At 48.1% G+C, this 17,860-nt stretch overlaps 1 protein-coding gene across 1 annotated transcript; it reads left to right on the top strand.

Annotated features, from left to right (window-relative positions):
* Window positions 1-7,434: 7,434 nt before the first annotated feature.
* On the top strand, window positions 7,435-17,531 carry yjefn3 (YjeF N-terminal domain containing 3; the record flags this gene model as incomplete). Its single annotated transcript, XM_084443905.1, has 6 exons — window positions 7,435-7,457; window positions 7,925-8,033; window positions 12,337-12,447; window positions 15,299-15,412; window positions 15,915-16,065; window positions 16,954-17,531. The coding sequence occupies 6 exons, from the start codon at window positions 7,435-7,437 to the stop codon at window positions 17,148-17,150; spliced, it is 705 nt and encodes a 234-aa protein (XP_084300031.1). The 3' UTR covers window positions 17,151-17,531.
* Between the last annotated feature and the right edge of the window lie 329 nt (window positions 17,532-17,860).

The raw sequence follows: 17,860 nt of genomic DNA on the forward strand, positions 1-17,860 counted from the left end.
ATTCATGGGACACCCTTTGCTAAAGATAAATGAATGCTCAAAATCAATTGATGCTGGATCAGTGTGAAACGTGCATTTTATTGGCAGAGTGAGTGGTTCAGTCATGGAGGCCCCAGACGCGTTTCTAGTGGTTCTGGTCTCTCCCGACAGTGTAGGTCTGAAATTACAGTGGTTAGCACATAACACAGACGTGGTAGCACCGGAATCAACAAGAAACATTATGTCCTGATCTTCGATTGTCAAAAGAACAGTGGGCAATCGTCTGTGTGCTCCCTCAATCATAGTGTATACTCCCTCGGTGTGCGTATCAGTGCTAAGTGTACCTTCAGCCTTGTCGGAAAAGGGAGGGACGGTCGAGTCGTGCCAATCATCAAAGACTCCCTCCCTGGCCTCCTCGCCCCGTCATGCGACGTCATTGCGGTTGGCTGGTTTCCAGGTGCCTCCGGATCCTCCGGTTCCTTGGTTCTGCCTTGGACGGTCCTGTTTGTATTGTGAAACATCGTTATGAACCTGGAAGGGCCCTCTCCCTGCTCTACCTGTGTCTCCTTCGCGGTTCTGGTGCCTCCTCCTCCACTCTCTCTGCTGCTCCGTCTCTGGATATGGACAGTCCCGAATCATGTGGCCCTCCTCCTTACAGTTGAAGCACCTCATTGGTCCGTACGGGCCTCTCGGTGGCCCGCTCCTGGTCCGCTCCTTCCCCTGCACCGTTGGCTGCTGGCGTGGCCCCCTGGGCGGGTCGTGGAGCCTGGCGTGAGCATCAGACATAACCATAGTTAGTGCAGTGTTCAGACTTGCCTTGCTTTTGGCCTCCTTCTTTTTCTCCTGCTCGACAGCCTCGGCATCCTTCACGTTCTGCTGCTTCTCGGCGTGTCTGGCGTGGATGATGAGGTCGTGTGCCGTGGGATTGTCATCATAGCCAATCCAGGTCTGGGTCACCCGCTGTGAGAGGGCGGGCTTCATCCCCTTTAGGGCCATGCCCACGAGCGTGGATCCATACCCCTCCATTTGGTCGTTCATACGGAAGTGATCAGCGATACTTTTCTTCAGCCGGTCTATGTAGGTCGTCACCGGCTCCTCTGCTCCCTGTACGCAGTTGGTTACTTTTGTGGGGTCTCGGCTGACGGGCCAGATGAGAACCAGGTTCCGGCGGAGGTCTCTCAGGAACTGCTGCATCTGGTGGTTTGCCAGACTGTCTCCTGGTGCTTCGACCCAATTCGTGCCTGGCGGTACGACCCGGAACACCCGGAGATTCAGCCGGTCCCACAGCGCCCCTGGTCCAGCGGTTTTGTAGATGATACGCACGAGGTCCTGGACAGTGAGGAGGCAATCACTAGAAAGTTTGGTTAATTGTCTAGCGTACCCTTCAGAATCTGTCTTTAGTGGGGGTAGTTGCAATATCATTTCATGAATGTCACTGGGAGACATAGCCCGATGGACTAAACTCATTGTTCCGTTTGCATTAGGGAGCTCAATCATCGGGTACTGCCCCTCCTCTGCCTCCTCCTCCTCCTCAGCTGACACGGATGCTCCGAACCCGGTGTCGGAGTCTTCAGGGCCGCCGCAGGCACCCCCTGAGTGGGGTGTGGACGCGGCCTGTGGAGTCCTTGGGGCGGTTGTCTGTGTTGCTGGAGAGAAGTTATGAGATGTCATTAATTTGTTAAAATTGTCCTCAGATAGTTTACTTTTTTGTATGTAGTTGGTGATGAGTTTTATGGCCGCCTCCGCGGTGGACATTGAGGGTGGCCCTGATTGTAGCGGTTCCCTGGCCTGGTACGACCCCTGCTGGTAGGCGGGTGGAGATGACTGTTGCTGAGCTGCTGGCTGCAGCGGGCCTTGTGCCTGGACAGAGAGAGAGAGATTGGGGTAGAGAGAGGGCACTGGTGCCGGTTGGGCGCTCGCTGGTGGAGGTCGAGGTCGAGCTGCTGGCTGCAGCGGGGCTGGGGTGGCGAACGGACTATATTCATCATCTCTGCGAGCCTGATCAGCTTGAAACGATCCGATCGTGTCTCCCCCCTGACTGGAAAACAATGTAATCTCACATCCCTCCTGACGGTTCTTAGCCTCTTTTTCCCAGAGACCGAGAACCGTACAAACATCACTCTCTAACTTAAACCTTCTCCTTTCCTTCTCTGTCATCTCTTCCACTTTCTCCTTCACACCTTGTATCACACTTATTGCAAACGTACCGTTAGCGGGCCAGCCTATTTTATCGAGGTTGCGGAGGCCGACCACGCTACGGACGCCTTGCGTCTCTTTCATATAATCGTAACATGTACTCTGAGAGCAGAGGTCAGCGAGTGTCTTGCCTGCTTGTGCGCCCATATTTCAAGCACCTCCGGTCTCTTAATGCACACAACACAACAATCGCTTCAATCACACGTCTTAACAAGTGCTAAGTAATAGTAGTCTAACAGTAGTAGTACAATAATGACAGAAGTAACAGAAGTAACAGAATGGTACCTTAGTCAGAACAGGAACGTACTCTATGTGGAACAAGCAACACTGTTTAATATCAGAGTCGTAATGGTTCTATTTCACACCGCTCCGATATTAAACCTTCACACAGTCAATGAAATCGAAAACCCAACCAAAAGAATAATTCTTCAACAACTAAGATGTTAAACACAGGCGCAGCACTTCTCTGTGAGCGTAACCGGTGTTTTGGGTGCGGGAATTCTTGGTCTATGGACGGACAGCACTTCTCTGTGAGCTATATGGTTATAATGTAGCGAGCATTATAACTTCACCGTTTGCAACCAATGTGTATGTGCGGACCTCTTTAATCTCTCTATATTCTATGCTTACGTCATTAAGCGCAGCCCTAGACATATACTCTCATTAAAAAGGAATTTTTAACTCTGTGGACAATAGATGTACGTTTCGGAACTTACTTGAATGACAGAAAAGCAAAAGTCCTCCAGTTATGTTAGTTGGCTCTCCCATCGATGGTTTCCGGGCTTTTCTGGCCGCCTGAGCCACCTGCGTTCGCCGTCAACCTCGTCCGACGACGGCTTGGCTATTAGAGTTGATGCGTGAAGGGTGATCAGTCCAACGAAGGTGCACTCAGACGGACAGATCAGCTGGAATCCACACTTCTGACACCAGTAATGTAGTGGCTGGGTGCTCGGTTTGATCTGGGATGTTTGGGCTCAAAACAGACTCTCGTCACACATCAGATTGAATTCACCGATAGCCTACCACAGGGTTCTCAAAGTAGGAGCCAGCACAACCACACAACCTTGTTAAAATGAGGACGAGTGATACAACAGAATAGAATAAAAGAACTTACATTTATTTCAATCGCAGCGAAAGGGACAGTTAAACAGACACGCACAAAGTGTATCTGGATAAGCGCACTCCCCTTTGTCGGGAGAGGATATTTATACTGGCTAAGAATGCTAGGCTTGTTCCACACCTCGTGACTACATATCTGAATACCTGATTGGTTGAAACTACTGTCTATCATGTTGGTCATATGCGCTCATTCCTGTCTAGCCGGGATAGATAAGGATGTTCGGTTAATACATTTTTGCTGCAACAGGGACAGGCTTTCCATTGTTAGTTGGCCTTGGCCGTCAACATTATCTGCTACTAACAGAGATAATAACACTTTTCCTGCATACTGCATTCTGGAAAACTACAGAAGTGCACAGCAGTATGAAGCTTAACTTTTAGGCCTACATACAATCAGGCCTGGCATTTCAACAACCATAATAACACTTTATCAAGAATAGCTTTCACAAAACGCAGCACACATGCACAGCACGGTGGCGTGATACTTAGGACTGATGCCTAACAGCCAGAAGGTCCAGGGTTGTGTGGTACCCGGGTGGGGTATCTCCTGGGCCTTGATATGTACGAAGTTTGCCTGTTGTTCGCAAGGGTTTCCTCCCAACAAGAACCAAATATGAAAAACAACAGATGTTCCTGATCAGGATGTGGACTGAGCACTTGGACTTAGTCCCTGGGTGCCACTGACAAGTCTTCCCACTGATCCTGGTTGCCCCTGGAGGACAGCTTCAGCTTGGATGGGAAAATCCAGTGGACAAATTCCACTGGCGAACCCTGTGTGTGTGTGTGTGTGTGTGTGTGTGTGTGTGTGTGTGTTTTGTGTCGCTGCTCACGTGTGTGTATTTGTGTGTCACAGAGTAAAATCACCCTTTTTCCAGGTTTCACAATAGGATAAAGGTTTTTTTTCAAATCAGAATCTGTGTTTTAATGAGTCTCTGGAGTCTGCAGTCGTGGTTTGATTGATCAAAATCCACGATTGTAAATCTACGACAGACCATTTCAGTCTATGATTCATTCTCATGTCAGGATTTTCAGTTAATGAATTAGCTAGAAAATTACCGAACAGCGCCATCTACAGTACAGGCGTAATGTCATTTTTAAGGTGGACTGGACAATTCCAATAAGAAACTGCGAGTCCACCTGATAGTATCAGCCGATTTGGCCAACTTTATCGTGCCATATAATCGGACCCTAAATTCAGCTTCGTGTTTGACTGTGGATGTCAACCAAATATCACGAATATATCAAACATCATGCTATTTTAACGCAGTGCCGCGCACTCTGCCAGGAGCACTACAGCCCCGTGCCGACCGCGTCCAGAACTGTGATTTTAATCAGATATGGCAGCTCTCTCTGTTTTAATATGCAACGCGGGTAAGCTGTTGTCTGTGAACAAACGCCGTAGTGGCAACAATGGTTAATTTCAGCTCACCGTCTCACTGTACAAAAGATAGACTAGACCTTTGGAGCAGAGGTTTGTTGGACTGAGGTGAACTTCATAAATCTTGTCACAGCGAAGAAAGAGGAAATCCCCCCATGAGAGCTCAGGGTAGCAGCAGGAACGCTGCTCTCATTCTGCCAATGTCTAAAGTTCTGTCAGTTCCCGGCTGGCTGGTTGGATCAAGGTCAAGGTCAAGGGCAACTTTATTTATAAAGCACGTTTAAAATCAACCGAAGTTGCACCAAAGTGCTGTACAATATATAAAATAAACTAAAACAATAAACAGAATAAAGTGCACATAATCACAGAACAATAAAAGGATAGGACACAAAACAGGACAAAGGATGTAGGCTATCAGGCCCCTGGATGGCTGGCCGAGTCTCTGGCTGGCTAGATGGGTGGCTGGCTGGATTTCCAGGGAGTGTACGGATGCATGTTTGTTTTCCTTCTGGGTTTGGAGAGATGTGCATAAAGGTTGCTGCATGCTGTAACTCCAGCTTTGTAGGCTACATATGAACCATGATCTGCTGAAAATAGACTCAAACGGTGTCAGTGATTCTGAAGGAGGTTTTTACGTCTGAAACGAGCTTCCATCTCGGGCCGAGTTGTCTGGAGCTGAGTATTCCCCGCTAACCCCCCATCAGTCAAGGAGTGTTTGTGAAGTCACAGCGGGGGGAGGAGGGTTACCCTGCTTGTGAGTCTTTATGTGACAGCCGTTATCTATCCATTAACATTAAAGCACATACTTATGAGCACGAAATATTGTTGCAATTCTACTGTAATATGGTTGTAGCTACAATAATCCATACACGATGGCCTTGGAATTACTGACTGTCAAGCTATATTGATGATCAATAATCTGTTAAACCATAACATTCTTTCCATTCCTCTATTAATTTAAGGGAAAGCTGTAGTACTACGATCCTCCACCAGATGTCCCCAGTGTAGTAGAAACGACCCTCTTTGGGTCTATCCAGGACAGCTCATTTGGAGGCCGGAGTATTTTTATACCTCGGTCGGGTTCTGGTCTAACCCCCCCCCCCACCCCACACACACACACACACACAATGTCGAGCTAAAAGCAACACCAGCAGAGACAACAGCCTCCAAAACAAGCTGCAGCTTTAGTCACACACTCACCCCCCTCAGGGAACGAGGAGCAGCCCTTGAAACAATGAGCCAGAAATACTACACATAGGCTACATAACTGCAGCAGGTCTGTAAACTGCATTCATTATAAATACACACACGCGCGCGCACATACACATACACGCGCGCCCACATGCATACACGCCCCTCCAGCAGTCTAGTTAAAGGATATGTACACTGAATTTCATGTTTAGCCCTATTTCTGGCTTCCCTGGCATGTATGACTAGTAGCCTACGGGTTAAAATATTTCTGTTTTGTGCAGTAGCCTACATTGTTCTGTGTCAGTAACGTCGGCGAGCGCACCCTGGCTCGTTGCTCGCTATGGGCACACTCGAAAAACTAATAAGTATGATAAATTCATGAATTACATGGTGCTTACCAAGCTTACCAATTTCATGCTTAGCAAGAAATTCATCCGAATTTCGCGGAGGTTTACAGCGTGAAGGGATGGCTGTTGTATGTTCGGTGAAATTAGTACTGTTTACAAATTACTGTTGTTTCGAAATGCAGAGGCGAAAGGACCTATACAGGACGACTTCAGAGCTTGGTAAGCATAAACCAACCAATTCCTGAACTTGAAATCCACATATATCATAATTTTTAGAGTTTATCGAGTGTGCCCATAGCGAGCAATGAGCCAGGGTGCGTGCGCCGACGTTATTGACACAGAACTCTGTACTGCACAAAACAGAAATATTTTAATCTGTACTAGTCAGATACATGCCAGGGAAGACAGGAATAAACATGAAATTCAGTGTACATATCCTTTAAGCGTCCGTAGCATTCAGGATTCAGCATTCAGCATCAGGCCTTGACACGGATCTGTTTCACATAAATACTGCTACAGGTCCGCACGGACATAGTCATCATAAAACCCTTCAAATGGTGTAGTGGGCACGAACAGGCCAACTTTAATGGCGTCTTAAATCATTTTGTGGCTGATTGATTGGTCATGTCAATACTGTTATGTATCCTTTCATAGCCTCGTAAATACCTGCTGTTTCAACTACCCAGGCACTGTCAGGTAAACCAGACAGTCTTCAGAACCCTGATCTGCTCTTTTGGACAGATGCACAGTATCTGTTTGCTGTGTTATTAAACTGTGACAAATACAGTATGTAGAAAGTGTTAACTGTCTTCTTATGGTCTGTCTTGTGTATCTCGTTTTATTATCACAATTGATGACGATAAGGAGGATGATGATGAAGGTGGTGATGATGATGGTGGTGGTGGTTATGATGATGATGATGATGGTGGTGGTGGTGGTGATGAAACTGAAAAGGGTTGTAGCTAAACAAAAGGAGGACAACATGGAGCTCATGGAGGAATGAGGAGATAAATTAACTTAAAAGAACAGAGTTGCATACACAGAGAAACATAACACTAAGCAGAAGTCTAGTATATCAATGGGACTTGTAATTGGTCACCCCAGTTTCTTCAATCAGTTTGACACAGTTAATTCATGTGCAAAACAGACTGTACATCTCCTTAAAAATAAAGAAATAAACTTGCAGACTTGTTTTACATCACAGTCAGCCCAGTGTCTGGGGCCATGGAACCAGGTGCTCCTAAGCAGTGGGGCTAGGGGTGATTCTGCTAGCCTCTTGCACTGCCTCCAGCCATCCTCCCTGTCTGACTCCCCCTTCAGGTACTTGGTAGCCTCCTGCTGCAGTGCCCCCTCAGTGGTTCCCCTCATGACTGGGTTTTTCCTCATAGCCCCTAAGAGGGATAAAGAAGATATTAGCTCAGAAACACATTTCTGCTTTATTGGCACAGCGACAGTAGAAAAGGACAGGAAAGTTGAGAGAGGAGGGGACTGACACCTTCATGCTCCATGCATTTGTATGAATGGTGCTATATAAATAAAATAACATGATGGTGGTGACGATGATGATGGTGGTGATGATGATGGTGATGATGGTGACGATGATGATGGTGATGGTGATGGTGATGGTGATGATGATGATGATGATAATGATGGTGACGGTGACGACCTAGGGTCTGATATTCTGATATGTGTGCTGTGTTACTTTGTACCCCAGTAAGGTGGAGGTGGCGGCCATCGAGACAGAGCTCCTGAGGGACTACAGGTTTGGCCAGCAGCAGCTCATCGAGATCTGGGGTCATGCCTGCGCCATCGCTATCACTAAGGTCTGTATCCCAGGCCTCTTCTCCTCCCTTAGAAATCCCTCCATCCTTCCATTCATCCCTCTATCCATCCCTCCAACCATCCATTCATCCCTCCATTCATCCCTCCCTCCCTCCATCCATCCATCTGTAAATGGTAAATGGACTGCACTTACTGTATATAGCGATTTTATAGTATAATACATATTATATAGGCCTCTCATTCACCCATTCACACACCAATGGCAGCAGCTGCCATGCAAGGTGCTAGCCTGCTCATCGTGAGCAATTTGGGGTTCAGTGTCTTGCCCAAGGACATTTCGAAATGTGGACAGGAGAAGCCAGGATTCAAACTGCCAACACTATGATCCATCCATCCATCCCTCCCTCCATTCATCCATCCATCCCTCCCTCCATCTATCCATCTATCCATCCATCCATCCATCCAGCCAGCCATCCACCCATCCTGTGCTCCTGTTTTTAGCAGCCTTAACACCACGCCCAGGGACAACATTTGAAAATTAGCTTTAAGCTAATACTGACATATTTATAGTAATGTTTTTAATGTGTGCTGCTGATTAATATGTACTGTCCCTGTACAAATAAAATCGTTAAAAAAACACACATACACAAAAAAAATCCATCCATCCATCCATCCATCCATCCATCCATCCATCCATCCATCCATCCATCCAGCCAGCCATCCATCCATCCATCCATCCATCCATTCAGTATTACACCACTCTATTACACCACTCTAACAGCCCCCTCCCCTCTCCCCCGAAATTTGGTCTATTTAGGTCTACTCATCCATCCACTCGTCTATCCATCTGTCCGTCCATCCATCCATTCGTCCATCCATTCCTCTCTTCTCTCTGATCCTGTTCTAGGGTATATCAAAGCCAGCGTACTGACGCACGGGTCTTAAGCAGAGCCTGATGGAGGCCTGTTCTCCGTGGTTGTGGGTTGTGTTTTGTGTCTGCTGGCTCTTTGTGTACCGTGGTGGGAGACCTGCCCCATGAACCCCCCTGAGACATCTAAACACCCCTCACTACTGAGAGCACTGCTCCACTGGAGGACGCCTAGCTGGCTGGACTAAAAAGCCCTATACATAGTATGTGTGTGTGTGTGCGTATGTGAGTGTAACTGAGTGAAATGTGAGAGTAGCTGGTGAAACTCACTCCTCAATGGAGCACTGACAGTCCCTCCAAGAGGGACATCCCTATTGGCGCAACTGTCAGCACGTCCCGAGACCCTGGTTCTAATCCCACTCTGGGCATGCCGAAACAGATGGGTTATGTGTGTGTGTGTGTGTGTGTGTGTGTGCGCGCGTTTTATTTACATGTATCTTAACGTGTGTTGTCTTAGGGTGGTATGTACTGTGTGTGTATGTATCTGCTCATTATCATTAATGTGTATGTTGGTGTTTGTGTGTGTGTGTGTGTGTGTGTGTGTGTGTGTGTGTGTGTGTGGTAAGCGTTATGCCTTCATCCCAGCCAGACTGCTCTGTGGTCAACTTCCCAGCAGCAGCAGCAGCATCTTCAGTGTCCGGTCTAGCCAGATGTTCTGGTCTGGTCTGGAACGCGTCAGGTCTGTGATGCCGTCGGGAGCAGAGCTGTTAGGAGCACACACTCTTGCTTTGACCGGTCTGTGAGTTGGTTTAACCCTGCGGCGGTTTCTTCATTAGGAACCATTGTGTACTGTAATGAATGTTCCCCGAGCTCCCAGACACGAGAGCATTTCCTGTCAGGAAAGGAGGGAATTAAGAGAGAGGGAGAGAGAGTTGGGGGGGGGGAGACAGAGACAGAAGCTGAAATACAGAGAGAGATGGAAGCTGAAACAGAGGGAGAGAAAGAGAGAGAGGGAAAGAGAGCAGACCGAATGAACAAGAGTGAAAGGGAGGGAGAAAGAGAGGGAAAGAGAGAGAGAGAAAGAGAGTGAGAGTGAGCGAGGGAGGGAGTCAGAGCTCCCCCTCAGCATACCTGGTGACTTCAACCACATCCAGCTAGCCTCTATTATCAGGCATCGCTGGGCCTTCCAGAACCGCAGCCCGCCTACCGCTACTAGACTAACCCCCCCCACCGGGCCGGCCGCCCCTTTGGCCGTGCTACCGCCACCGCCAAACGCCATGACATCACTGTTATTTGAGGAAATTACAGCGGCGGGAGATCATGATTTCACTGCAGCCTCTGTGGTTGGCCAGATCTAGGTTACAGTTTCTCACCAACATTATCTCTCCCCCCTGCCCCGCAAACACCAGCAGCCAAGGGCCACGCAGAGGGGCTCCTATGGTGTAGCTGGGCCCCGGTGTGTGTGTGTGTGTGTGTGTGTGTCCTTCCATAGTTTGGGCAAGCAGACAAAAGCCTCTCAGCTCCTGATGAGGTGATGGATGTTCCAGACGCCTGGATGGACCAGGGAGCTGCCAGGGATGAGCTCAACGTGTTCAGTGTGTGACAACGGGGACACACTAAATGCACTCATTATCCTCATTATGCTGCTCGGCTTTCATTGTGTGTGTGTGTGTGTGTGTGTGTGTGTATGTACGTGTTTGTGTTATATGGTTTGTCATAAAGTGTGTATTTGGATGCCCGCTACTGTGGAGTTTGCATGTTCTCCCCATGTTCGCAAGGGTTTCCTCCCAAAAAGAGCCCAATATGAAAAACATGCAGAAGGACAGATTCTCTTCAGTCCGGTCCCTGACCAAGACCTGGACTGAGCACTTGGACTTGGTCCCCGGGCGCCATGAACGATGGCTGCCCACTGCTCCTGGCTGCTCCTGGAGGAGGACGGCTCGGGATGGGAGAAATGCACAGAACAATTTCCACCGGTGGCCCAGGGAAGTTGCATGTGTGTGCCGATCACTGATCACTGTGTGGCAGAATAAAGACCCCCCGGATCCCCCCGGATCCCTTATTCTGTGCATTTATGTGCCTGTGTGTGTGCTTTTCTGTGTGTGCGCCTGTGTGTGTGTGTGTGTTTGTTTGTGTGTGTGCGCACATATGCCTGTGTTTGTGTACTGTATGTGTGTGTGTGTGTGTGCGCGTGTGCCTGTGTTTGTGTGTGTGTGTCATTACAAAGGCGTCACGGAGGCATCGGCTCAGAGACCTGACTAAATTAATTAAACCATAGCTGCTGGTTGTGTGTGTGTGTGTGTGTGTGAGAGAGAGAGAGAGAGAGAGAGAGAGAGAGAGAGAGAGAGAGAGAGAGAGAGAGACAGCGTGGTGCTAGTTAGCTTCAGCCTCCTGCTCAGGGGTGGTGTGAGTCAGAGCAGGAAGTCACGTCAGCTCAGAATCAGTATGACTCAGATATCACTGTATACTGTAGCTGCAGCCCTAATTACATGTATACCAGGAAGCTGTTCATGTCTCTCTCTCTCTCTGAATTCACTTCACTTTATTGGCATGACAAATTTGTACATCTGTGTTGCCAAAGCTTTTTAGATAGGTTAAAATGTATGTAAATTGGAAAAAAAAACACAATAGAAATAACAATAACAGTTAAGATTTCCACTATAAACTCTCTCTCCTCTCTCCTCTCTCATTACTGTTTTATGGGATCATGTATGTGTCTGGTATTGTGGGATGGGATGCTGTCATCACCACCTCAGCTCCATTCATTGCTCATAATAACCTTGCCTCCCCCCATCCCCCGATGAGTTCTATTTAGGTGGAGGTGAGGGAGATTAGCCACTTAGGTCCACACATTGTCCTCCATGACTTAACCACATGAATACCTGCCTGATGTTAAGAACATGCGAGGGGATTAAGCCAGGAATGCCAGCAGCTGTGAACCAGAGAAAGAGGAGCCGGCGGGGGGAGATATGCTTGTGTCCTGGCGAGGCGGAAAATGGTCCCTGACTGGCTGATGGAAACAGTGTTATTTAAAGGGGAAGCATCCAGTGGCGTGGGCGCTGGTATTTTTTCCGTTCCCGTCAGGGTTATTTTAATGAGTTTGGGTTTTTCTTATAGAGCGGCCTGGCTGCCATTCTCTCCTCAGACTCCCCTGGCACGCCGTCCATCGGGACGCAGGGGCTCCATGCTGGATAGAATGACCCGCCAGGCCTAAATACTGATGTCTCTCTCTCTCTCTCTCTCTCCTCCTCTCCCACTCCGTCTCCCCCTCTCCATTGTTCTCTCCCCTCATCCCCTTCTAAATCCTCCCTCCCTCCCTCTCTCCTTCCCTCCTCCCTCCCTCTCTCCCCCTCTCCTTTCCTCATCCCTCTCCTCCTCCCTCTCTCCTTCCCTCCCTCTCTCCCCCTCTCCTTTCCTCATCCCTCTCCTCTTCCCTCTCTCCTTCCCTCCTCCCTCTCACCCTCTCCTCCGTGCAGGCCTTCCCTCTAAGCTCCCTAGGGAAGAAGCAGCCCACGGTTCTGGTGGTCTGTGGACCGGATCAGAACGGCTCTATTGGACTGGTGTGTGCCCGGCATCTGCGCATATTCGTAAGTATGGAACAGTCGGCTATAGAAAAGCACATTACAAGACGCTACACTACACTTCGCTACGCTAAGCTACGTTACACACCTCACTGCAACTAAATTAAACGTAACTATGCTACACACTACACTATACAATACTATACTACACTCTACCATACCATATACCAAGGTTGAGGTTGCTTTGTAGCTGGTTCCACGTGGAGGGAGCAGCGTAACTGAAGGCCATACGACGCTATGCGTCATATTACTGCACCTATCATACAGACATGTGTTCCCTGTCAGACACTTACACCAGGAACTGTTCCCTGAACTTGACTTGGAACCCAGAATGACAGGGGGGGTTCCCTACACTGGCCGTCTGTGTTTAGGAGAACTCCCCTCCAACTCCTGGTGATTAAGAGATCCTTTAGACTGACATCATCCCATCGTTGCTCTCGTTAAGAGCTGTCTGGGCCTGTGCAGTTGGAAGCGGGGACATTTTCGTCAGGCGGATGATGTCATTACTTTGGCGACACGGCCTCACGCGTCTGGGTGAGCTGCGCAGCGATATCAGAGCGGTACCCTTCCGCCGGACCCCAGGCTTCCTTGAAAGGGTGTAGGGTCTGGATCAGACACATCATAAGGTATCGCTCAGTCAGGCAACCCTTGTAGCTTGATCCTGTCGGAGGGGAGAAGTGTTGACGTGTTTGGGATCTCTGCCTATGATTGGAATGCATCTATATAACTTCACCATATGTGCCCAAGATGCTTCGTGGCGCATGGATATCTTTGATTAAAAACATGTTGATGGCGTCTGGTAAAGATGTAGGATGGCCCATCTGGACGGCTCCTGGGGCAGCAGCTCTCTGGGCCTGAGGTTAGGAACACATATCATTTTACATCGTCATTCCCAGAATGTATAAAGCTGTTCCACGTAACTTTGATCCAGAGAAAACGGATCTCCATCAGATGAATTCCTGACCATGACATTATTCTTCCTGTGCGGGGAGGAGGAGTTAAGGGGCTCTTAAAGGGCCAGAGAGCACCACAGTTGGACAGTGGAATTATAGGCAGAAGTAGGTCTGTACAGGCGTTTTCCGGGCGGTAACTGCAAATGTGATCATTAGTATTACTACAGCCAGATATCCTGTACTCTTGTCATCATGCCAGGCAACATTTTTTGAACAAAACCAGTTCTGAGGTGTTGGTTTTTGCCTTATATGTTTTGACATTACTGTACAGTATATTCTAAAACAGCAGGTGACATCCCTAGCCATCATCCTTAATGTAATGTCATTTAGGTGATGGTTTTTGTTTCAATCCATGCTTTTCTACACTTGATTAAGTCTTTTAGCACAGAAATGGCGAGAGGCCATGTGGAGATTTACCAGAGCGTCTTTGGGCTATCAGACAGGCCTGATTAGCACATCAGTCCTAGCCGTGATCCACGTTAACAGACCTAGCATGTGTGGGAGTACAATATTTGGCATGCGTCTGTGCTTCTTTCCACAGCTAGGCAAATGGAAAAGCTAAACGCTGTGTTTTGGAGCAGACTCACTGTCCCCCTGTCAAAACGAATCGTCTTTGGTATTTGTCTGAATGATGATTCATGGTCCGCGTGTCTTACATGTTCGGGAAGAGGTAGAATGCACTCGCTGTTCTCTCTGATGTCGTTTTTTTTTTCCGCGAACCAAAACAACCCCAGTTACGACGTTCCATAGAATCATGCCGTTAATCACGCCGATTGCCTAGAACCTACTGCACTGAATGCGGCCTTTGAATGCAGAGCCCGTCCTCCCCGGGCCTGGCCCCAGAGGACCCTTTCCTAGAAACACAGGTAGTCCAGGCTGCAGGAAACCCTTGAACATCAGCTGGAAGAGATGTGTGACCGGTCTGTGACCTGCACTCACGGTGCCCAGGGCCACATCTCTTCTCCATCCATGCTGGCTGAGGTTAAAGGAGCTTATTGTTGCCAGCTCTCTCCCCCGAGATGCGTCTCATGTTGATGATGTAACGGGTCACGGGTCAAGGCCCCTCTCAGGGGCCCCAGAGGGACAGGCAGGCCGCTGTCTCTGTTCTGTGGCGGGTGCTATGGAGAAGATGTCCACCCCCCACCCACACACACACACATTCCCTGTTGCTCCCTGATTGGTTGAGAGTCCCTCCAGTAGCCAGTTATAATCAAATCATCAAATCAAACTTTATTTATACAGCACATTTCATACACAGAGGCGACACATTGCGCTTCACAGAAAAGGGGAAATAAAATGCACACTGACCCTGATATTTTCCAGAGGGGAAGCGGAAAAAACAGTGGATCCATTCGAGCCAATAAGGAAACCAATAGCTGGGGTGTCTGGGCGTGACAGGTCACTTCCTGCTGACCGGCGTTGAGGCGCAGGACATCACAGGCCCAAAACACAGCAGCAGCACGCGCCCGCTGGTCGACCGCCACCCGCCTGCCGCCGGCGCTGGAGATATTTATCGCCACGATCGCGCGTCAGCAGTCACAGATCACGGGTGGCCGCTGCTAACAGTTTCCACTCTTCTCCTCCGAGACGTGTAGCTCGGTCATCTCTGGCCCGGAGCTGCAGCGGGAGCCACAGGGGTGGTGTGTGTGTGTGTGTGTGTGTGTGTGTGTGTGCGTGTATGTGCTTGTGTGCACGTGTGTGTGCACGTGTGTGTGCACGTGTGTGTGTCACAGTAGCCACAAAACAAGCTCTCCATCATGACACAACCACTGTTGCTATCTGTCTGTCTTTCTTTTTCTCAGCCATTCCTTTCTCATTAACTGCTGCTTCTTCTGTCTCTCCCTGCCCCCCCCCCCCCCCTCCTCTCTGTCTCACTTCCTGCCCCCCCCCACCCCGTCTACCAGGAGTACGAGCCCACCATCTACTATCCGAAGCGTTCTCAGCACAGCCTGCACCAGGACTTCACCGTGCAGTGTGAGAAGATGGACATCCCTTTCCTCTCCTATCTCCCCACAGAGGTTGGCATCTCCAGCTGGACTCTGAACCCTCCCAGCACACACCGGTGGTCCTGAACCAAGCACACTGGCTCAAAATCATATTAGTCGGGCGAGGTGCAGTCTGGCTCAACGGATGTGGGGTTTTTGAGATGAGCCTCTCATTGGCGCTGCTCAATTCCATTGGAGCCAATCAGATTCAATCATCTGACATTATTTTGAAAGGGCACAATTGAAAAAAAACAAACAAGCTTTGTGCCACCCAAGATGATTGTGATTGGTTTAAGGAAATACTGTGTGTTTTCCCCCCGTATCTCAGAATGACAATCGGGTGTAGCCAGACCCAGATGAAGTGTGGAGAACGGGCTGGCTATGCAGGACTAGGGGAGGTGTTGTTGAAACATAAAGCCAGTACACCTTGGACCTTTAGATAAACCACTTTGTCACTGGTCAGAATTTTCTGTGTGGTTGTTGTGTTGCTGTGGTGTGTTCACACTAAGTCCATGGTATGCTTGTGTGTGTGCAGGTCCAGCTTATCAACGATGCCTACAAACTGGTGATCGATGCCATCCTGGGGCCAGAGACGGACCACGACAACGTCAAGGAGCCCTACGCTGGCATCCTGGTCACCCTCAAGCAGGTGAAGATCCCCATCGCCAGCGTGGACGTGCCCTCAGGTAAGCCTCCAGGCTGCAGAGCTGGCTAACCTTGACCTAAACTAGACCTAAGCTGGACCTAACCTGGACCTAACCTCAGACTGTGGTTCTGCTCAGAAACTCGCCTTGTAGACTCTAGATGCTTGTTCAAATTGGAAGTGATTAGGTTGGTGTCAGCGAAATGGTGGTACAGTAGCTCCTTGTTTCCTTTGAATGGGCTTAGTGGAATTGATCACACCTACTGTATCTACTACAGCAGCTACTGTATGTTTTACTCCATTTTCATTGAGATTTTCCCCATGGTAGGTATCACATCTGACTAATATGGGGAAGAGATTTATGTTTATGTTTTATTTTTTAGATTTATGTATTTGCACCATAAACACTAGACAATAATAAATAAATAAAAAGAACAAAAACAAAACAAAAAAAAGGAAGCGAAGAGAGATTTGAAACCCCAGGGGCTTATAAAAATACTTCACAGAATAGAATGAAGTGTACCACAGAAACTACAATAAACAAGATGTGGGTCCACTTGGCAGTTCGAATTGGGCCAACAAATCCGTAGACAGACCAGTCTTTATCTAGAGCAGTCGACCATGCAGTCGGTGTAATTTGGTGTCTGTGGTGGTCATTTGATCACACTCTCTCCCCATCTCTCTTGTCCCGGAATGCTGTTCCCCAAACAGCAACATTTCATCTGTTAGAGATACAATTATTATAAAAGTTGAAAGGAGAGATATCGAGAGAGTTATATAATACAATGCCCTCCAACACCCAGCAGTAGGTCACATTACAAATAGTTGCCAGACACCTTATCTTGAGATATGGGGGGAAAGAAATAAAAAAAGATTATCTCTCCCCAATTTGCCCCCCCCCCCTCTCTCTCTTTCTCTCTCTTTCCCTCAGGCTGGGATGTGGACCAGGTCACTACAGACGGGATCAACCCAGAAGTGCTCATCTCGCTCACAGCACCAAAGAAGTGTGCCGCCAGTTTCTCAGGGAAGCATTTCTTGGCGGGACGCTTCCTGCCCTATGATATCCAGAAGAAATATGAGCTCAACCTGCCAGAGTACCCAGGCACAGACTGTCTTATAGAATTGTAACCCCATAAGTCCTTGTTTTGCATAAGATATGGATCATATGTTCTAATGTTTTGTATTTTATAGATTATTACCGTGCTTTATTGTCAATGTGCTGTCAAAAGAGCATAAAGGAAGTTCAACCAGAAGTTGCTCTGTTTGCTAAATACAGTACATACTGTAAAAAACATTAGAGCCATTGAGCGGTCTGAGCTGTGTCCTTTTCTCAACGGTTTGAGCAGTTTTGGTGTGAGTCTTGTTGTAACCAGCAACATTATTCTTCCTGTGATTTTTTTTGCAAGTTCAGAAATGTGTCCCCAGTGATGAATGGTGAATGGCAGAAATGTTTTGCACAGTATCATTCAACAAATGTATTGTTGCGTTGACTGTTTTTTTTTTATTTCTTATCCAAGAGTTCTTGGTATTTGGATCAAAGTCGTATGTTCCATAGGCTGTTTGGATTTGTTTTATTTCATTGTTATTTTTCTATATCAATCTTCACTGCCACATTTTATTTACAGAAGTTGACGTATACGTCATGTAGCCGGCCTGTCTGTCTGCAGTAGAGTTAAAGTCTTTGTCCAATAAAAAATGTTTTATGATCTAACAGTTACTTTGATTGCTTGTGATTCTTGGCAGCTTTTTACCCATTCAGTAGAGGAGCAGAGCTGGATCTCCAGGGGTGCCAGGGCTGTTTGTGTATGAGCTAGTGTATTGATATAGAACATCCCCTC

The sequence above is a fragment of the Borostomias antarcticus genome (assembly GCF_949987555.1).
Source record: "Borostomias antarcticus genome assembly, chromosome: 10".
Taxonomy (NCBI): domain Eukaryota; kingdom Metazoa; phylum Chordata; class Actinopteri; order Stomiiformes; family Stomiidae; genus Borostomias; species Borostomias antarcticus.